This window comes from Psittacula echo, assembly GCF_963264785.1.
Source record: "Psittacula echo genome assembly, chromosome: 4".
Lineage (NCBI taxonomy): Eukaryota > Metazoa > Chordata > Aves > Psittaciformes > Psittacidae > Psittacula > Psittacula echo.
Genome location: NC_137738.1, coordinates 72,186,460 through 72,202,992, shown reverse-complemented (window position 1 = coordinate 72,202,992; position 16,533 = coordinate 72,186,460). Strand labels below are relative to the sequence as shown.

The 16,533-nt window shown below is 35.6% G+C and overlaps 1 protein-coding gene across 10 annotated transcripts in view; it reads left to right on the top strand.

The window, feature by feature from the left end:
- Positions 1-16,533, top strand: part of DOP1A (DOP1 leucine zipper like protein A) — a 70,450-nt gene that overhangs the window by 31,436 nt on the left and 22,481 nt on the right. For all 10 annotated transcript variants that reach the window (XM_080615387.1, XM_080615386.1, XM_080615389.1 and 7 more), the window contains 8 exons: positions 2,251-2,875; positions 5,011-5,285; positions 5,874-6,026; positions 9,891-9,991; positions 11,255-11,514; positions 12,206-14,213; positions 14,325-14,436; positions 15,334-15,510. In XM_080615387.1, the coding sequence (XP_080471513.1) occupies positions 2,251-2,875; positions 5,011-5,285; positions 5,874-6,026; positions 9,891-9,991; positions 11,255-11,514; positions 12,206-14,213; positions 14,325-14,436; positions 15,334-15,510 (3,711 nt within the window). The remainder of the gene's footprint in view (positions 1-2,250; positions 2,876-5,010; positions 5,286-5,873; positions 6,027-9,890; positions 9,992-11,254; positions 11,515-12,205; positions 14,214-14,324; positions 14,437-15,333; positions 15,511-16,533) is intronic.

Here is a 16,533-nt window from a genome sequence, read left to right as displayed (position 1 = left end):
GAAATAGAAGAAACAAACCAGCTAGCAGCTCTTTTCGCTTTTAACATTGTCATATTTGTTCTTTGCAACCATGGCTCTGTAAGGTATGTTAAGTGACATGTCTTGAAATCTATGTTCTCCAACTGAAGAAACTAGAAGAACATCATAGAATATTTCAGGTTGGAAGTGACAGTTGCAGGTCGCTGCTGAAAGCAGGGCTGATTTCAAAGTTAGATTCTACTTCAAAGCTAGGTCAGGTAACTCAAGATCCTATCCAGCATAGCTTTGAGAATTTCCAAGGATGAGTCATAGAATCATAGAATACCAGGTTAGAAGGGACCTCAAGGATCATCTAGTCCAACCTTTCTAGGCAAGCATGACCTAGGCTAGATGGCCCAGCACCCTGTCCAGCTGAATCTTAAAAGTCTCCGAGGTTGGGGAATCCACCACTTTTTTTTTTTATTATTATTTTTTTTATTTTTTAATTTTTTTTGAATAAAGCATGTTTTGATTGATGTTGCCCTTTGAACTTTCAGCAGCCTTTTTCTTTCAATTACTACCAATTCTTATCTGGCCATGGCTTCTGTTAATAGATAGAGTGAAATTAATTACCATATTCCGGAGCTCTTTTATGTTGTATTTTATAAGACAGGGTCATCTTTAATGGCTTTCTAAGATTTTTAGGACATATTAACACAGGAGGCAGTGAAATCTGTCTCAAACAAACTTTCGTTCTTATGGCATCTCTGGTAAAGCAAGATGTAATAAATACAATATATAATGATGTCTCTTTATTTATGCGTAAAAGTTATTCAGATTTTTAGATTCTGCTCAAATTTTGTATGTATGACATCTAGTGATTAGGATGTCAGACAGCAAGACAACCTCTAGGCCTGCTAGGTCTCAGGCAGTATCTGTCATTGCCAGTAAGGTAGCTAGATGAGAAGCGTGTGGGAGTGCTCTTTACCACATTTACTCCCACTTATTCATGCATTTCTATTGTAAGTTTTCCTATTCACCTCACATTCTCACCAGGAAGCAGAGACTGTTCTACCAGTTACCAGCAAGACTTCAGGGAGTTACAGCAGCCCAGAAAGCTGCTGTGGGTTCTTTTTGAGTAGAACTCATTCATCAGACTTGTGCATATTCTAAATTTGATAGGGAATTAAGGTGGAATGAGTCAGGATGAACTGCTGTTGCTGAAATGACCTTTCTTTCTTGTTTCTAGGAGATTACTTTTGTCTTTATAGTTGAAAATGGTTAGTAGTTTTCAAATGAAAGTTTATTTCTTCTTTTATAATTATAGCTTTGTATTTGAAAGAAATCCCCAACTTCCAAATCTCAGGATTGGCATATTAAAAGAAAGATGCTAGTTAAAGTTGTACCAGATATATATCTATGAATTACAATTCCATCCACATTTATCAGGCAACTTCTTAAGTCAGAGAACATAAATTTTACTGAGAAATTGAGCTAGCTTTATTAGTATAAATGTGGAAGGGTGAAGAATGTTTTTTAGATTATGAAAGATTTTATCCTTCATTTACAGCTCCACAGTTCACTTGTTCAAGGTATTTTGTCAACTTACAGTTGTAATGTTAAATGACACTGATCCTGCCTTCCCAACGAGACAAGACTTTAGTAGTTGTGGTTCTTCTATTAGTAGTATATCTAGACAGTTCCTAGGTTAAAAGAATTTAATATCTAATGCATTTGTTTTCTTGTGCAATGGAAACTTCAAAAATGTGATCAGAAAAATGTATACTTTTTCTTAATCTCTCACTGCTTCCCATTCTTCTTGGCTGATATCTTTTTGTCTCCTTTGCCTGCAGGCATTTTTTACTCTTTTGTGATTGCATCAGTTTCTGATTAATAGATAAATATCTTGTCCTTTTATAGAACATGTTAAAATCTAAATCATTAAAAGAATTTGATACCCTGCTTTCTACTGGAAGAGAGGGGTTTCCTTTAATGTGTGAATATTTTGGTTTATGATGTTGTATAAATGAATAATACCTGTGCCTATCAATTTCTTCATATAATAATATTTGAAGTATTTTACTTGATAAACAAGGCTTTTTCTTATAGTAGTTAGCTTGGTCTGGCAAGTTTACTAAAACACCAAAACATCATTTTGTATAAAATGTATTTATATGAATAGATTTTAAACTGTGGAATGAAATTGTCGCTTTTGGATGGAAAATCAAATAAGTATTTTCCTCCTAGAACCTAAATAACACATTTTGAACAAGCGTTAAACTTTTATCTCAGGTGCCGTCAGTTTCACTTGAAAATCCTAATGATGTGTTTGAAGATGGTGAAAATCCTCCAAGCAGTCGATCATCAGAAAGTGGATTCACTGAGTTTGTACAGTACCAGGCAGATACAACTGATGACATTGACAGAGCACTAAATGAAGGTCATGGTGTGCCTGGCATTCCTATTATTGGTAGCACATCCTCAGAGACTGAGACAGCATCAACTGTGGGGTCTGAGGAAACCATTGTACAGCCTTCTTCCATGACGACACAGGGGACAGCAACTCGAAGTGGGAAAACAATCCAAAAGACTGCAATGCAGTGCTGTTTGGAATATGTCCAACAGTTTTTAACCAGATTTATCAACCTGTATATCATTCAGAGTAATTCCTTGTCTCAGCCCTTAGGGGCAGAGCTTCCACTAGACCCCACTAGAGAGCAAGAACAGACCACAAAATGGGACAGAGAATCACAGGGTGATGCTAAAGTGAAGAAAACAAACCAGAAAAAAACGCCAAAAGAATACCTTCCTGCCTTTATTGCTGCTTGTCAGCTGTATCTTGAATGTTCAAGCTTTCCCGTTTACATTGCTGAAGGAAACCGTACTTCGGAATTACATCCTGGGAAGCCCGAAGTTGGTAAGCTGCACTCTTCTTTGTTCTTTCCTTTTAAAATTGTTCGTTTGTTGGCTTCTTTTCCTCTTTTTTGCAAAAAAAAAAAAAAAAAAAAAGTAAATAATATTTATGCTTTGTATGTATTGCTTTTTGTTCTTCCTCTCAGTAATATAATTATCTATCAGTTGGTTTGCTTTTTTGAAACTAAACTATTTTCTTATAGAGTTTTAGACTATTGCTGCCATGGGATTTGATATCAATTAATATGGGGGTGGCAAGTATAAATTATTCAAACTGAAGCCTCAGAGTAGGATCTAGGTTTCCAAATGTTCCTCTCTATGGATCTCTGATGTTTTCCTTGTCATGTTTTGTCATAACTATAGCTGACATCAGGTATGTTTTTGGCTTCATTTTAGCAATTTTGGATTGATGTGCACATTGATCACTTTGAGCAATACACTGAAATTATAAGCTTCTGTCCAATAAAACTCATCCCAGATAAGAAATTAATATTACTTTGCTTCTATTAAAGGAACAGTTCTTGCAAACAGTTCTTCTAGCTACAGTTGCATTAGAAAGCAAAAAAAAGAAAAAAGGTGGGGTTTGTGAAGTACGATACAGAATATAGAAATGTGATTCAGATGTTGACAGTTCTGGATTACTCTAAAATGGGACATTTTAGAGACAATCCTTTCCATCAGTTTGTGAAGTCTTCAATTTACAGTTCTAATTTTGGTTACACTTCTCGTCTGTGACTCCTGCTTCCCATAACAGAGAATGCCAGTGGAACGCGGCATGGAGAATGTAGTTGCCATAGTTTGCACACCAGCCTTTTCTTCAACTACTGATATGTTTTTGTACTGCAAAAGAGTCTAGTTTTATTGAAGAGTTCCTAAATTCAATACATGGTTTTGATGATTTGCATTAGTGATGTGACCCAACTGCCTTTAATCAACAGCAAGAGTCATCAATCTGTTTATCTAAAGGAGCCAAATTATTCTGATATTGATAGAACATAATAGTGCTTAAATTTTGCTGTATGCTTAATTTCTCAGATAAATGTGTGCTATTTTTAATTGAAGAAATTAGAAAGGGAACTGAGCTTCAAGCTCAGAAGAATGTTTTTATCTGTAAACTGTAGAACATTATGTAGAATTGTTAGGTATATTTAGGCTTCAATTTGCATTGCAAAATTAACTGTTGTGGATATAAATCAGAGATTGCGTCATCCTCTTAATTCTAAATAGCAACTTTATTTGTGCCTATTAAATAAGACTTATGTCAGACATAAGAAGCATTTGCCTTTTTTAGGAACACAATCAATAGAGTCCATTTGAAGTTTTAAGAAAGTACTTTGGTACCTCTAAAATAAAAGGGAACATTATTCAACTTCGAGAGTTGGCTGTGAACTTCAGAGAAAGCCACTTTCATTATCAGGCCAGTGTGTAGTATTATGTGAGGGGATGGTAAGAAGGGGAAAACAACTGCCTACAGTAAAAGCAGGGTATGATCTAAGTATGATCAGAGTAGGATCCTAAGGAGTGAGTTTCTGCCACCCAAAACGTCAGTTTTCACAGGTACTTTTAAAGTATTGCCACGAAATTTTACGTCTATTTTTTTGGCAGTATAAACTTACTTTATAAATAATATATGTAAATAATTCAGTATGCATGTATACTATAATTTCTATGTAATTTAATATAATATATAATAATATTTTAGATAATATATGTAAAATACTACAGAATTATTCAGACTAAAAATTATGATATTCAGACTTAATTGCTGGTCAAGAATTTCCTGAAGGAGGAAGGGGAATAAAACAATGTCCAAATTGATAAAAGTCCAATTTTGTTTAAAACACGAAATTATGTGGACGCATTTCCATAAAATTTCTTTTTTCTTCTTTGTTCAAATTTTCCTATTTATTTTTGGTTAGTGAATGTTTGAAGAATTGCATTCTTAATTAGGTTATCTTAAAGATAGAGATACGTGAAGAATTATCTTTCTCTTGCGTACATTTTCCTAAACCCATAGAACACACAAGTTGAAATACGAAAGATAAAGGACCATTATGCATATCATTAGGGGATATAAGAATACAAATAATCATATTTAAATTTTTAAAATGAATGTATCATCTGTGATTTTTATTTCAGACTGTGAACAAGTACAACCTCCACTGTGGCTACAGACTTTAATGAATGCTTGCAAGCAAGCAAGTGATTTCAGTGTTCAGGGTGTTACTATTTCCCTTGTGATGGACTTGGTTGGATTGACTCAATCTGTTGCTCCTGTCACTGGAGAAAATCTGAACAGTGTGGAAACTGCTCAGCCTCTTAGCCCTAACCAGGGAAGAGTGGCTGTGGTTATCAGACCTCCTCTTACTCAAGGCAATCTGAGATATATGGCTGAAAAGACAGATTTCTTCAAGGTACAATGCAGTATCTCATTGCTGTTTTCTTTAGACTTCTCTTCCTGGTAGACTGACAGTCTTGGCCACTTTACCATTTGTGGTATGGTAAACCGAATTTTTTTGCTGAGTATTTTAATAACAGTTGTAACCTGTGTTAATCTCTAAATGCAAGTACATAGTAAGTTTTCCCACTGTGATTATCTTACTGACTGCTTGGGTGAAAAAAAACTCGTTTGAATTAATATTTTTAAAATATAAATGGTAAAATACAAACTCTGCATTTGTATAATTTATGGAAGGAAATTTCCAAAGGGTAATCAAGCAGCAGGGCATGTTACATAGTTAATTATATTTTGATGAAAATTTATTTCTGGTGATACCTGAGAATTCTGACTGAATTTTTTATATAGTAAATTACTACAGTGTTTCAAACTATTCCTTATGTTCATACAACATACAAAAAAATAATAGTTTTATGGATTGTCTGTTGATCATATGTTATCGTCAGATGTCTCCCATCAGTGCATATTGTTTAACATAGTCTGAAGCTAAAAAAGACATGATACTCAGTTGTGTCTCTTGCCACTTTTATTCTCACGTACACAGCATATAGCTTTAACTCTTTGGGACCAGCTGGGTGATGGAACTCCTCAGCATCATCAGAAGAGTGTGGAGCTCTTCTACCAGCTGCATAACCTCGTTCCATCTTCTAGCATTTGTGAAGATGTTATTAGTCAGCAGCTGACTCACAGAGACAAGGCAAGTTGTTATTATGTTTACTGAAAGATGAGTTAAGGATGTAACTATAGAAATATATTTAGAAGAAGGACTTGGTGCCTCAGAGGAGGGTATAAATAACTTCAGTATTGAAATAATGTTGACTTACATTGATTGATTCAAACACTAAATATACTGATTATTTTTTACTTGCATGCAGAACATCAGATTTGTCCACCCTTTGACATTGCTGCCTTCTTTCCTATATTCCCACCCAGAAGAAACCTTAACCTTATGTCTGTAGTAGTTGAGCCCTGTTTTCATGACATCTTGGTGTTTCACAAATCTGTGAAGTGTTTGCAATCATAGTAATTTAATACGGCTTTCCTAGATTCCATTCCAGTTGTCCTAATCACAGCTTCATCAAATTTAAACACACTTTTTTTGCTGTATCCTAACTAACCAGTGCTCCCTCCTATTTAATCTAGTTCTTGCATCTTGTCTAATAATTTCTGCTGTTTCAGCATCTAGACTTTCTACTTCCTTTCCCCCACAGAACTGGGAGAACGAGCAACAGCCATGTTACTGTAATCACCAAGTTTCTGTTGCTTTTTTTGGTAATGGAGTTGCATTCCTTCTTTAATACAGTCATCTGTGGCTCCCTGTATCTTTCTGTCATTTTGCTTTCTCTTTTTTCTCTCTGAGCTGTGATGTTCTTACTGCTTTTCTTTTTGTGTCACCACTTTCTTTTTACAATATGAGATCTGTTTTCAATTCCTTTCCCTTTCTCTGAGATGCATCCTTGTTAGCCTGCTGCATTTGATATTATTAATTTTCTGTTTCAGCCTTACTTTCCTTTTTCTTTTAAACCAGCAGTGAATCGAGTTGGCTGATGGGGCTTTTTTTTTGTTTTGTTTTGTTGGGGGTTTTGTTGTTGTTTGGTTTTTTTTTTTTTTTTTTTTTTTTTTTTCTTTCTGTGTTTATATATTACCTGATTCTGGCTCTTTTCTAAGAGTTCATGTAGATAGAAGATGAAAAAGCGGCTTGTGCTATATAGTTTTGAGCTCCGTGTTCTGCTGGTTGCATTGGTTAATTATTTCCAGATAAAGTGTTTCTGTGAGATTCTTCCTCTGTGTTGGGAAGTGAGGGAATTCCAATGACTAGATATTTTTCTATGAAGAGGCTTCTGTACAATTTTTCTCCAGTCTCATGTGACCCCTCTCTTCCCTAGTTATTTGTCCTTAGAAGATTTGAATTCTATTTCTGTCATATTTGCCAGTTCTGGAGGGTAACTAGTGAACTGCTCTACCAGTAATCGCCATTTCTCTGGTCATCTGTGTCTTTGTGGGAAATGTGCTTGGCTGCTGTGCTCTGATTGACATGGATCTGGGTTTGTGAGTTGTCTGTGCATTTCTCTGCAGCATGGACACTGAGGCTACTCTTTTCTTGAAGGTCTTTACTTTCCATCTCTCACTCGTGTCAAAAGCCATGGACTATAATTTGGCAGAACCTCTCAAGTGACCAGAGCTGCTTGTTTGCCTCTCCACACAGTTTGGCTTCATGTTATTATTTTTTATCGCTTGTTCTGTCTCCTGTTCTACTACCACAGGTTATAATGTTTGCACATGACCCAACTTTTATGGATTTCTGTCATTTCTTATGGCTACTCAAAGGTTTCTTACCTTACTGCTAGCTGTTTTTCAGAAGTGATCATGGTTATTCTATTGCTTGCTTCTGTTTTGCTATCAGTTTAGATAATGCAATAAAATAATATTTTCAGAATCTTTTGAGGCTGGCGGGTACTCAGGCTGTTGACAAATGGTGTTTTTCTTAGGTCTGTGATGAGTTTTATGCTAGACAAAGGGAGCTTTTCAGCATTTAGCAACAGACTTATGTAGGAGATGTTATCACTTATCAAAAGTTATGCTATGCTTCCTGATATATAAAGCACATGCTTAGCTTTTACTATTGTTTGTAGGAGTTCTACTTTCCATGACAGGTACTTCATTTTGGGTTTGGGATTTTTTTTTCCTTTCCCTCTATCCCCTAGAAATTTGTTTCAGATGGGGGCTGTCAATTTGACATTTGAGTTGAGGCCTTTGTAATGCTTTAAATTTTAGCTATATGAACTGTTTTTACAGCCTCAACAGAATGAATGATAGGGAATTATTTGTTTATATGCTCTACCAGCTCATGGTTGTGACTTCAGAAGCAGCTACCTTTTTGTCTTTCTACCAGAGAGTAACCAGGTCAACAAAAGTGAATGTGAGCCAGTCTGTCAGTCACTGCACTTCACAGCTTGGCATATTGATAAAACTGCTTATGGCTTATAGTTTCACTTATTAGGCTGGTCTGTGAACTGCTGTGACTGTGGATAGGGCACTGGCTCATATCTGCCAGCTTTACTGTGAAAACAATAATTTCTTACATCTTCCCAGCATGGATTGCAAGGGCCTACTGTTATGTGTTGGAGAATTGGTGTTTTCACTCTTTATTCAGCAGATGTTAGTAAGTTGTTTTGTGTAACTGTATATTTTTTGTAGCAGTGGTGTGGGGTTTAGGTGTTTTTTCCTATGAGAAGCATATTTTTAGTACATACATGTGGTGTTTGCTTTACTTTCTAGAATGTTGCTGTTTCTTTTTTTTTTTTTTTTTTTCCCCTTTATTTTGTGCCTGATGTGATCTGTCTTGTGTCCTTTCTGTAAATTTCAGGTTTTCTAGCTTTTACTTAAAGCAGATATTGCTTGTAGTGGCTGTCCAAAGCTACTTAAGCTGTGTGTTGTAAGTTAAGTCTGGAAGTATGCCAGATTGTCACAGTGGCATTAACAGGTTATAGTTTGATCTTGTCTTGATTGGAGGTAAATATACCTACTGTTCATTCCCTATAAGTACATATTTAACAACAAACAAGTGAAAATCTTCCTCCTCTCGTCTGTGCTTATCATCTAATAATTTAGTTTAAGTCCTGATTATATTTGAAACTAATTTTGATGTTTTATTCAGTACAACCATCCCGATTGTCTGTTTACCCCTAAAACTGCTTAGTAGCTTCCTTGTCTTTTGGGTAAAGTTGTTTTTAATATGTGTACCCATGTATTCATATCATAGCATGGCATTTGCCATTGTTTACAGCCTTGCTGGAATAACTCACTGTCTTGATCAGTCATAGTAAAGAGAGAAAGGTATAAAAATTGTTACTTTAATACTACTTTCACATTAAATATTCTGCATATTTTTACTAGTCATTGGAAGTCCTTTGGGCAGTAAGCGTATCCTATTTGTCCAAATAAAACTCTTAAGTTCCAGAGCTAAATTTGGCATGTTAGTTATGAACTCTATCTAGATCATAGCTACCTAGAAAATTCTTGTCTCTTTCTATCCAACTTATTTTCATTCCCTTATTTCCATGCATACTGTATTTAATCGCACCATTCCAGACACTATCTGTAAAAATTTCTTTTTCTGCTTCTTCTCTCTGCCTCTGTATGCTTGAGTTTTCATATTGAAGAACTTGCATGTGTTTTCCTGCTCTCTTCATTATCTCTTCTAGTGGCTTGATACAGATAGATAAACTCACTGAAAACAGAGCTGTGCAACCTGTGAGAGTAAAATAAGTATTGTTCAAGCTATATTAAGTATTTAAAACTTTAAAGCTAAACTCTGAAGATAAAGCTGCCAAGATCAAAATGGGGGAGAATCCTTTCATGCTACTAAATTGTTTGCAGAGACCTATTGTTGCCCACTACTGTTTTTAATGTTAGAAAATAGGATTTGAATGCATAGTCAACAAAATTAATTTTGAGACTTTCATATTATCTTTTAAGCTGCTGTATACATTTTCTTTTGTCCAGTTCTTCTCAGAGGCTTTTGTATTCTGATAGATCTAACTTACAATTTTGTCCACAGAAAATAAGAATGGAAGCTCATGCAAAGTTTGCAGTGCTATGGCATCTCACGCGTGACCTTCATATTAACAAATCGTCTTCCTTTGGCCGTACCTTTGACAGGTTGGTGATCATAAGCATGATTCAGTTAAAATAATTTTGCTTCAAGATCTTGAACTGCATTACACTGGAAGCATAGAGTGTTTAGAAATCAGAGAACTACAGTGGGAACTCTGAAAGCAAGGAAGAAGGACAAGAAATTAATTCATGTTAGACAAAATTGTTTTCACAATGATGATTATGTAAGCTGTAAATTCTTCTGGTAGCTGTGAAGAGTAGGACAGGAATGGTGACATGATTAATTAACCATCACTGTGGTTAAAATATTAGTGTATATTGAACATATTATGTGAGTTCTTGCTGTGATTTGGTAAAAACAAATGCAGAAAAGAGAAGTCAACCTAGAAGTGAATTGTATGAAAATGGATGTAACAGTAAAGCTAAGAACACTTAAGAGCAAAATTACAAGTAAGCACTAAGACAAGGAAGTTTTCTTGTTTAACATGTGTTTGGCAAGGAGCAGAGGATTTCTGGTTTATGTTCTGGTATCAGACTACCTTCTTAGAAAAAAACCTGCATGATCCAGATGCTGAACTTGTCTTCTTCAGCTAACACATGTGGAAAAATGCTTATTAAAATTTCCTGATGTATACTTAGCTGTAGGAAGCAGAGTTAAATATTGTAATTTCTGTGGCTTGATAGTGTCACTCATTGCAGAAATGGTGATAAATTCTGTACATACAGCAAAGAGCGAATGAATGTGTACTACTGGAGACTGTAAAACAGTTAGATAAATTCAGAATCCAATATATATGTTGGTCTTTCTGCAAGTCTCAGAAGGATTTTAAAGGCTAAAACTATTGAAAGAAGAAAATAATGACAGTAGGAAGTGCTGAATTGTCAAGTATATTTCTCTTCTCCCTTCTTGAAGAAAAATCTTTGCAGAAGTTATCTTCTCTTTCCCATGCGTCTGTGTGAATTGGCTTTTAAAGTTTTATCATTAAAACTAGCAGATTGTAGGCAACTACAGCTTGTTTTGCTAGTACCTGTACAAATACTTGAACTGACTATACAACTGCTGCTATTAGAGCAGCTGTCTTAACTGACTTTATTACTAGCTCTTTCTGGCCTTTTGTTCATCAGGCTAGAGTAAAATACAGAATTTCAGTTTGAAAAGCTTGAATTCCAAAGAAAATACTGTATAATATGGAGAAGACACTTGAGTAGGTACCGACATGTTGAAATTTATCATATATCAGATAAAAATGGGATTATTCTGTGAGTAGTATAAAGTTTGTCCTAGGTTCATTCTTCTTTCTGTTCTAGATCTTTATTTATCATGCTGGACAGCCTTAATAGCTTGGATGGTTCTACATGGTCAGTGGGACAAGCCTGGTTAAATCAGGTGCTTCAAAGACATGATATTGCAAGAGTTCTTGAACCTTTGCTCCTACTGCTTCTCCATCCAAAAACTCAGCGAGTTTCTGTTCAACGAGTACAGGCTGAATGTTACTGGACTAAATCTCCCTATCACCCTGAAGAAGAAAATGAAAAACATTTTATGCAGAAGTTTAGCTGTGCTGATGGTATGTACATAAGAAGACTGTAGGAAGTTCCTTATTTAATTTCTTTGTTATTTGCATGCAGCATTAAAAATGCAGGAATTTTTGAGGGTAACTGGCAAAACAAAGTGCTGGAATAGTTACTGCTATAATATGTGCATTTGTGCATGTTTTTTTCTAATTCAAGTTTGGATATCCCAAACATTATTGAAAGTTTTATTATTCTCAAATTAAGATGATATGCAAGTATTTTAATGCACAGCATTATCTTGGATCTCGCTAGATTTCAGTAGATCTTAAGAATATGGCTTGAAACTTAATCATGAAATTAACTGCTTTTATGAATTAGGACCTCTAATGTGGGGCAGACTGAAAACATACTGGTAAGTTTGAAGGTGTTTGTATGTATTGCGTAATCATAGTCGCATACTAACAATTCTTTTTTATGAAAACACAATCAGATAAGATGGCATAAGGTTTCATGGGAGAACTATGTCATTTTGCTAAGGTCTACTGCTAAAGTAATCTTGCTTTGGTTATGTGAATGTGTGTTGTTGCCATAACAACATTATTCTTTTTCCACTGTGAAGTGGAAAGACACTATTTACAATGCCTTTATAATTTGAAGTCTTATTAATAGTTTAAATTCAAATTTTTAATTCTAAATTCTGAAAACCAAAGTATTACATGTATTTTTTTTTTTTTTATCTTTAAGCATTTTCCCATGTGCCTGTAAGCCAAGAACAACTTATTATACCCAAAGAAGGCAATGAAAAGCAACTCACTATGGATGAAATGGAGAACTTCAGCCTGACTGTCAACCCTCTGAGTGACAGGCTTTCCTTGTTAAGTACCAGCAGCGAGACCATACCAATGGTTGTGTCTGACTTTGACCTTCCTGACCATCAAGTTGAAATACTGCAGAGTTCTGACTCTGGCTGTTCCCAGTCATCTACTGGAGACAACATCAGTTATGAAGTGGAAACAGAAAGCCTGAGTGCTCAAGATAGCTCTCAGACTCTGAGAGAAGACTCACCTGATGAAATTGTGCAACAAGTGGTTACAGATCTTATATGCAAAGTTGTAAGCGGTCTTGAAGAAGAGGCTGAACCAGTTAAACATAGCCTGCATTCTGGGGATACTTCATGTAAATTCAGTCCTTTGGATAACTCTGTGGAGGTGGCAAAAAATGAAGATCAAAATATTCAAAGTAGCCAGAGTAGTTTGCTTAGTAACGACAGCTCCCAAGTGCTATCAGCCTCAACTGAGACAGGACTTGAGAGCTTAGGAGATGAAATTTCTAGAAATAACTCTTCACCCTGTATTGCAGAAAGCCAGCACTCCCTCTCTGATCTCACTCTTTCTTCCACTGAATCAAAGTCCAGAAAGCAAAGCCACAGTAGTATCCAGTTCAGCTTTAAAGGAAAGCTACCAGAAAAAATGTCAGAAAAAGAAACAATTGTAAAAGAGACTGGTAAGCAACCAGGTGCAAAGCCTAAGGTGAAAATAGCCAAAAAGAAAGATGAAGAGAAGAAGAAAGCACAATCAGAAAAGCTTAAACAAACAAACATCTTCTTTAGTGATGGTCTTGATTTAGAAAACTGGTACAGTTGTGGAGAAGGAGAAATTTCGGAAATAGAAAGTGATGTGGGGTCCCCAGGAGTGCGAAAATCTCCCAACTTTAATATCCATCCATTGTATCAACACGTGCTGCTTTATCTCCAGCTGTATGACTCTTCAAGGACATTGTATGCTTTTTCTGCAATTAAAGCAATTCTGAAAACAAATCCTTCGGCTTTTGTAAGTGCTATCTCCACTACCAGTGTCAATAATGCATACACTCCTCAGCTTTCATTGCTCCAGAATCTTCTCGCCAGGCATCGGATATCTGTTATGGGCAAGGATTTCTATAGTCACATCCCCATTGATTCTAACCATAACTTTCGGAGTTCTATGTACATAGAAATTCTCATCTCCTTGTGTTTATACTATATGCGGAGCCACTATCCAACTCACATTAAAGTAACCTCACAAGATCTAACAGGAAACCGTAATATGCAAATGATGAGTATAGAAATTCTGACACTTCTCTTTGCTGAGTTGGCAAAAGTGATAGAAAGCTCTGCAAAGGGCTTTCCGAGTTTTATTTCAGACATGTTATCCAAGTGCAAGGTTCAGAAGGTGATCCTGCATTGTCTGCTATCTTCTATCTTCAGTGCACAGAAATGGCATAGCGAAAAGATGGCTGGAAAAAACATAGTGGCTGTAGAGGAAGGTTACTCTGAAGATAGCCTTATAAATTTTTCTGAAGATGAATTTGACAATGGTAGTACTCTGCAGTCCCAGCTTTTAAAAGTACTTCAGAGGCTGATTGTGCTGGAACACAGGGTAATGACTGTGCCTGAGGAAAACGAAACAGGCTTTGACTTTGTCATAACGGACTTGGAGCACATTGGTCCCCAGCAACCGATGACTTCTCTTCAGTATTTACATTCCCAGCCAATAACCTGCCAAGGCATGTTTCTCTGCGCAGTGATACGAGCTTTACACCAGCACTGTGCCTGTAAAATGCATCCCCAGTGGATTGGCCTTATCACTTCTACGTTGCCTTACATGGGAAAAGTTCTTCAAAGGGTGGTTGTTTCAGTGACTCTTCAACTCTGCAGGAACTTGGATAATTTAATTCAGCAGTATAAATATGAAACAGGATTATCTGATAATAGGTATGTGTATGGTATGTAGAGGTGTATAATCTTTTTGAGCAGATTTGATTATGTTGAATTACTTTACAACCAGATTAACCTGTTCTAAAAAAAAAATTAATCTTATTTTAGGCCTCTTTGGATGGCATCAGTCACTCCCCCAGACATGGTTCTTACTTTATTAGAAGGGATCACAACAATAATTCATTACTGCCTCTTGGATCCATCAACTCAGTATCATCAGGTAAAATTATCTGGGTGTCTATGCAGTACATGTCAAATTAAAGACTTTGGTTATATTAGCAGATACGAAGATCTGGGTGAGGGAAATACCAAATAAAGAGCTTGTCTTAGCTATAAGTATGTTTTTTATTGGTCATATATACATCTCAGACAAAATATTTTCTACTAAACACATTTGGGTATTTTTTACTCGGTTGGTTTTTTATTTGGGTTTTTTTTTGATTACCCTGAAATAACTAACGTCTGTCTAGCGAGCTGTCTTCATTTCGTGAAACTCCCCAGACTGATGCATAACCTGTTACTTTCTAGTGGGACTGTGTTCATCTTGCAATATGTCAAAACATTCCCTTTCTGTTCCTTCTGTATATTCATAATTTGTCTTTAGTCAAGCAATATTTTTAGATCTGATATTCTTAGCATAGATTCTGTTAAGAATTGGCCCTTATTCTGCAAGAAAATTTTTATCCTGTTCACTCTGCAATCTTGTATCTGCTTTTTTGTTGTTGTTGTTATACCTCTTAGCCTTCCGTTCATTTAAAAGTAACTGAAAAGTACTTATTATCTGTGCAAATAAATAATTTTGCCTAGAGTATTAGTTACACTTAAAATTTTAAAATTGTTTTGCAAAGGTATAGATAGGCAAATGATACAAAATTGATTGCTATAAACATGAGGCCTCACATGTTCAGAATACATTTGATATTGTACAATTGATTCAAAAGATTCTGTAACTATTATTTTTAATAGACTCAGACCTGTACATACTGTAAGAATTATGGAAAAAATGTTTCAAAAATTTGTTAAGGTTGAAAGCTTCCATGACCATTAAGTCTAAATTTACACTATTTTATAGAGATATTTAATGCTTTTACTCCTCTCTCCCTTTTGAATCCAATAGCTTTTGGTTAACGTAGATCAGAAGCACTTGATTGAAGCACGAAATGGAATCCTATCTATCTTGCATATGATCATGTCTTCTGTGACTTTGCTCTGGAGCATCCTTCACCTTGCAGATTCTTCAGAGAAAACTGCTGCTGCTGCATCCATTACCACTATTAATCTTGGGTCAACAAAGGTCAGAATATCAGAGATATTATCATTTAAGTTGTGCATTAATACCTCTGTCAAACTAAATCCAATTCCATTGCCTTAAATGTAAATTGAATTTTAATACCTTTGTTCTCAGCTACTCATCTAACCAAAACCAGGTTTACAAATGGGCATTGAATCTGCTTTTCAACTTATGTATATCAATTCAAGACAACAATGTCTCACCTCTTTCTTTCTATAAAGAAAATGAAATCCATCTTGGGGAAAAAAAAAAAAAGCCACTCATTAAGCATTCAACATGTCCTATATATGAAAAAGTCCAATTTGGATTCAGCTTGTTTGATGTAGTATCAGGATAGGTTACGTTGCTTTTTCACCTCGTTGCTTTCAGGTAATGTTTTTTTTAGCTGCCTTGGAGTTGAGGGATGTGGTTAAAACACATGAAACTGTGGAATTCTACAGCATTGTGTGTCTAAAGTAAAAAGAAGCTTTTTAAGCTTCACTACAACTAGGTTGCTTTGGCAGCCGTGCTTGGCAAGTGCATAAAGTGTATAGGCAAGCTCTGGGATCATGTATAGCAGTTTCTTGTAAGCTTAGACAATTCCTACTGAAATATCTCTGATCAAGTTAAAAATGGCTTTCAGAAAACAGATAAAGTGCATTTTTGTCTGAAGTCTTCCTATCATAGAATACAGGTCAAGACAATGCTCAGGAAATGCATTTTCTGACCTACGTGTACCTAAATAACTTCTGACATACCTAAATAACTTCTGACATGCCTAAAAAAACCCATTATGAAGATTTTCAACAGTGAATATTACAGTCTCCCAGATTATCGTGTTCTTTCTTTTAGGACTTCTCCACCACTCCTACTTCTTAAACTTTTATCTTGCTTGCCACAAAGCAAGTCCATTACTGTTTGTGGCAGACATGAGCATCGTCTTCCTTTCTTCTTCCTAATTACCTTATACATATTTGATAACTGTTACATTTCAACTTAATGATTTTCTCCTGACTGTATACAAACCCATTTCTGTCCCTTGTTGTA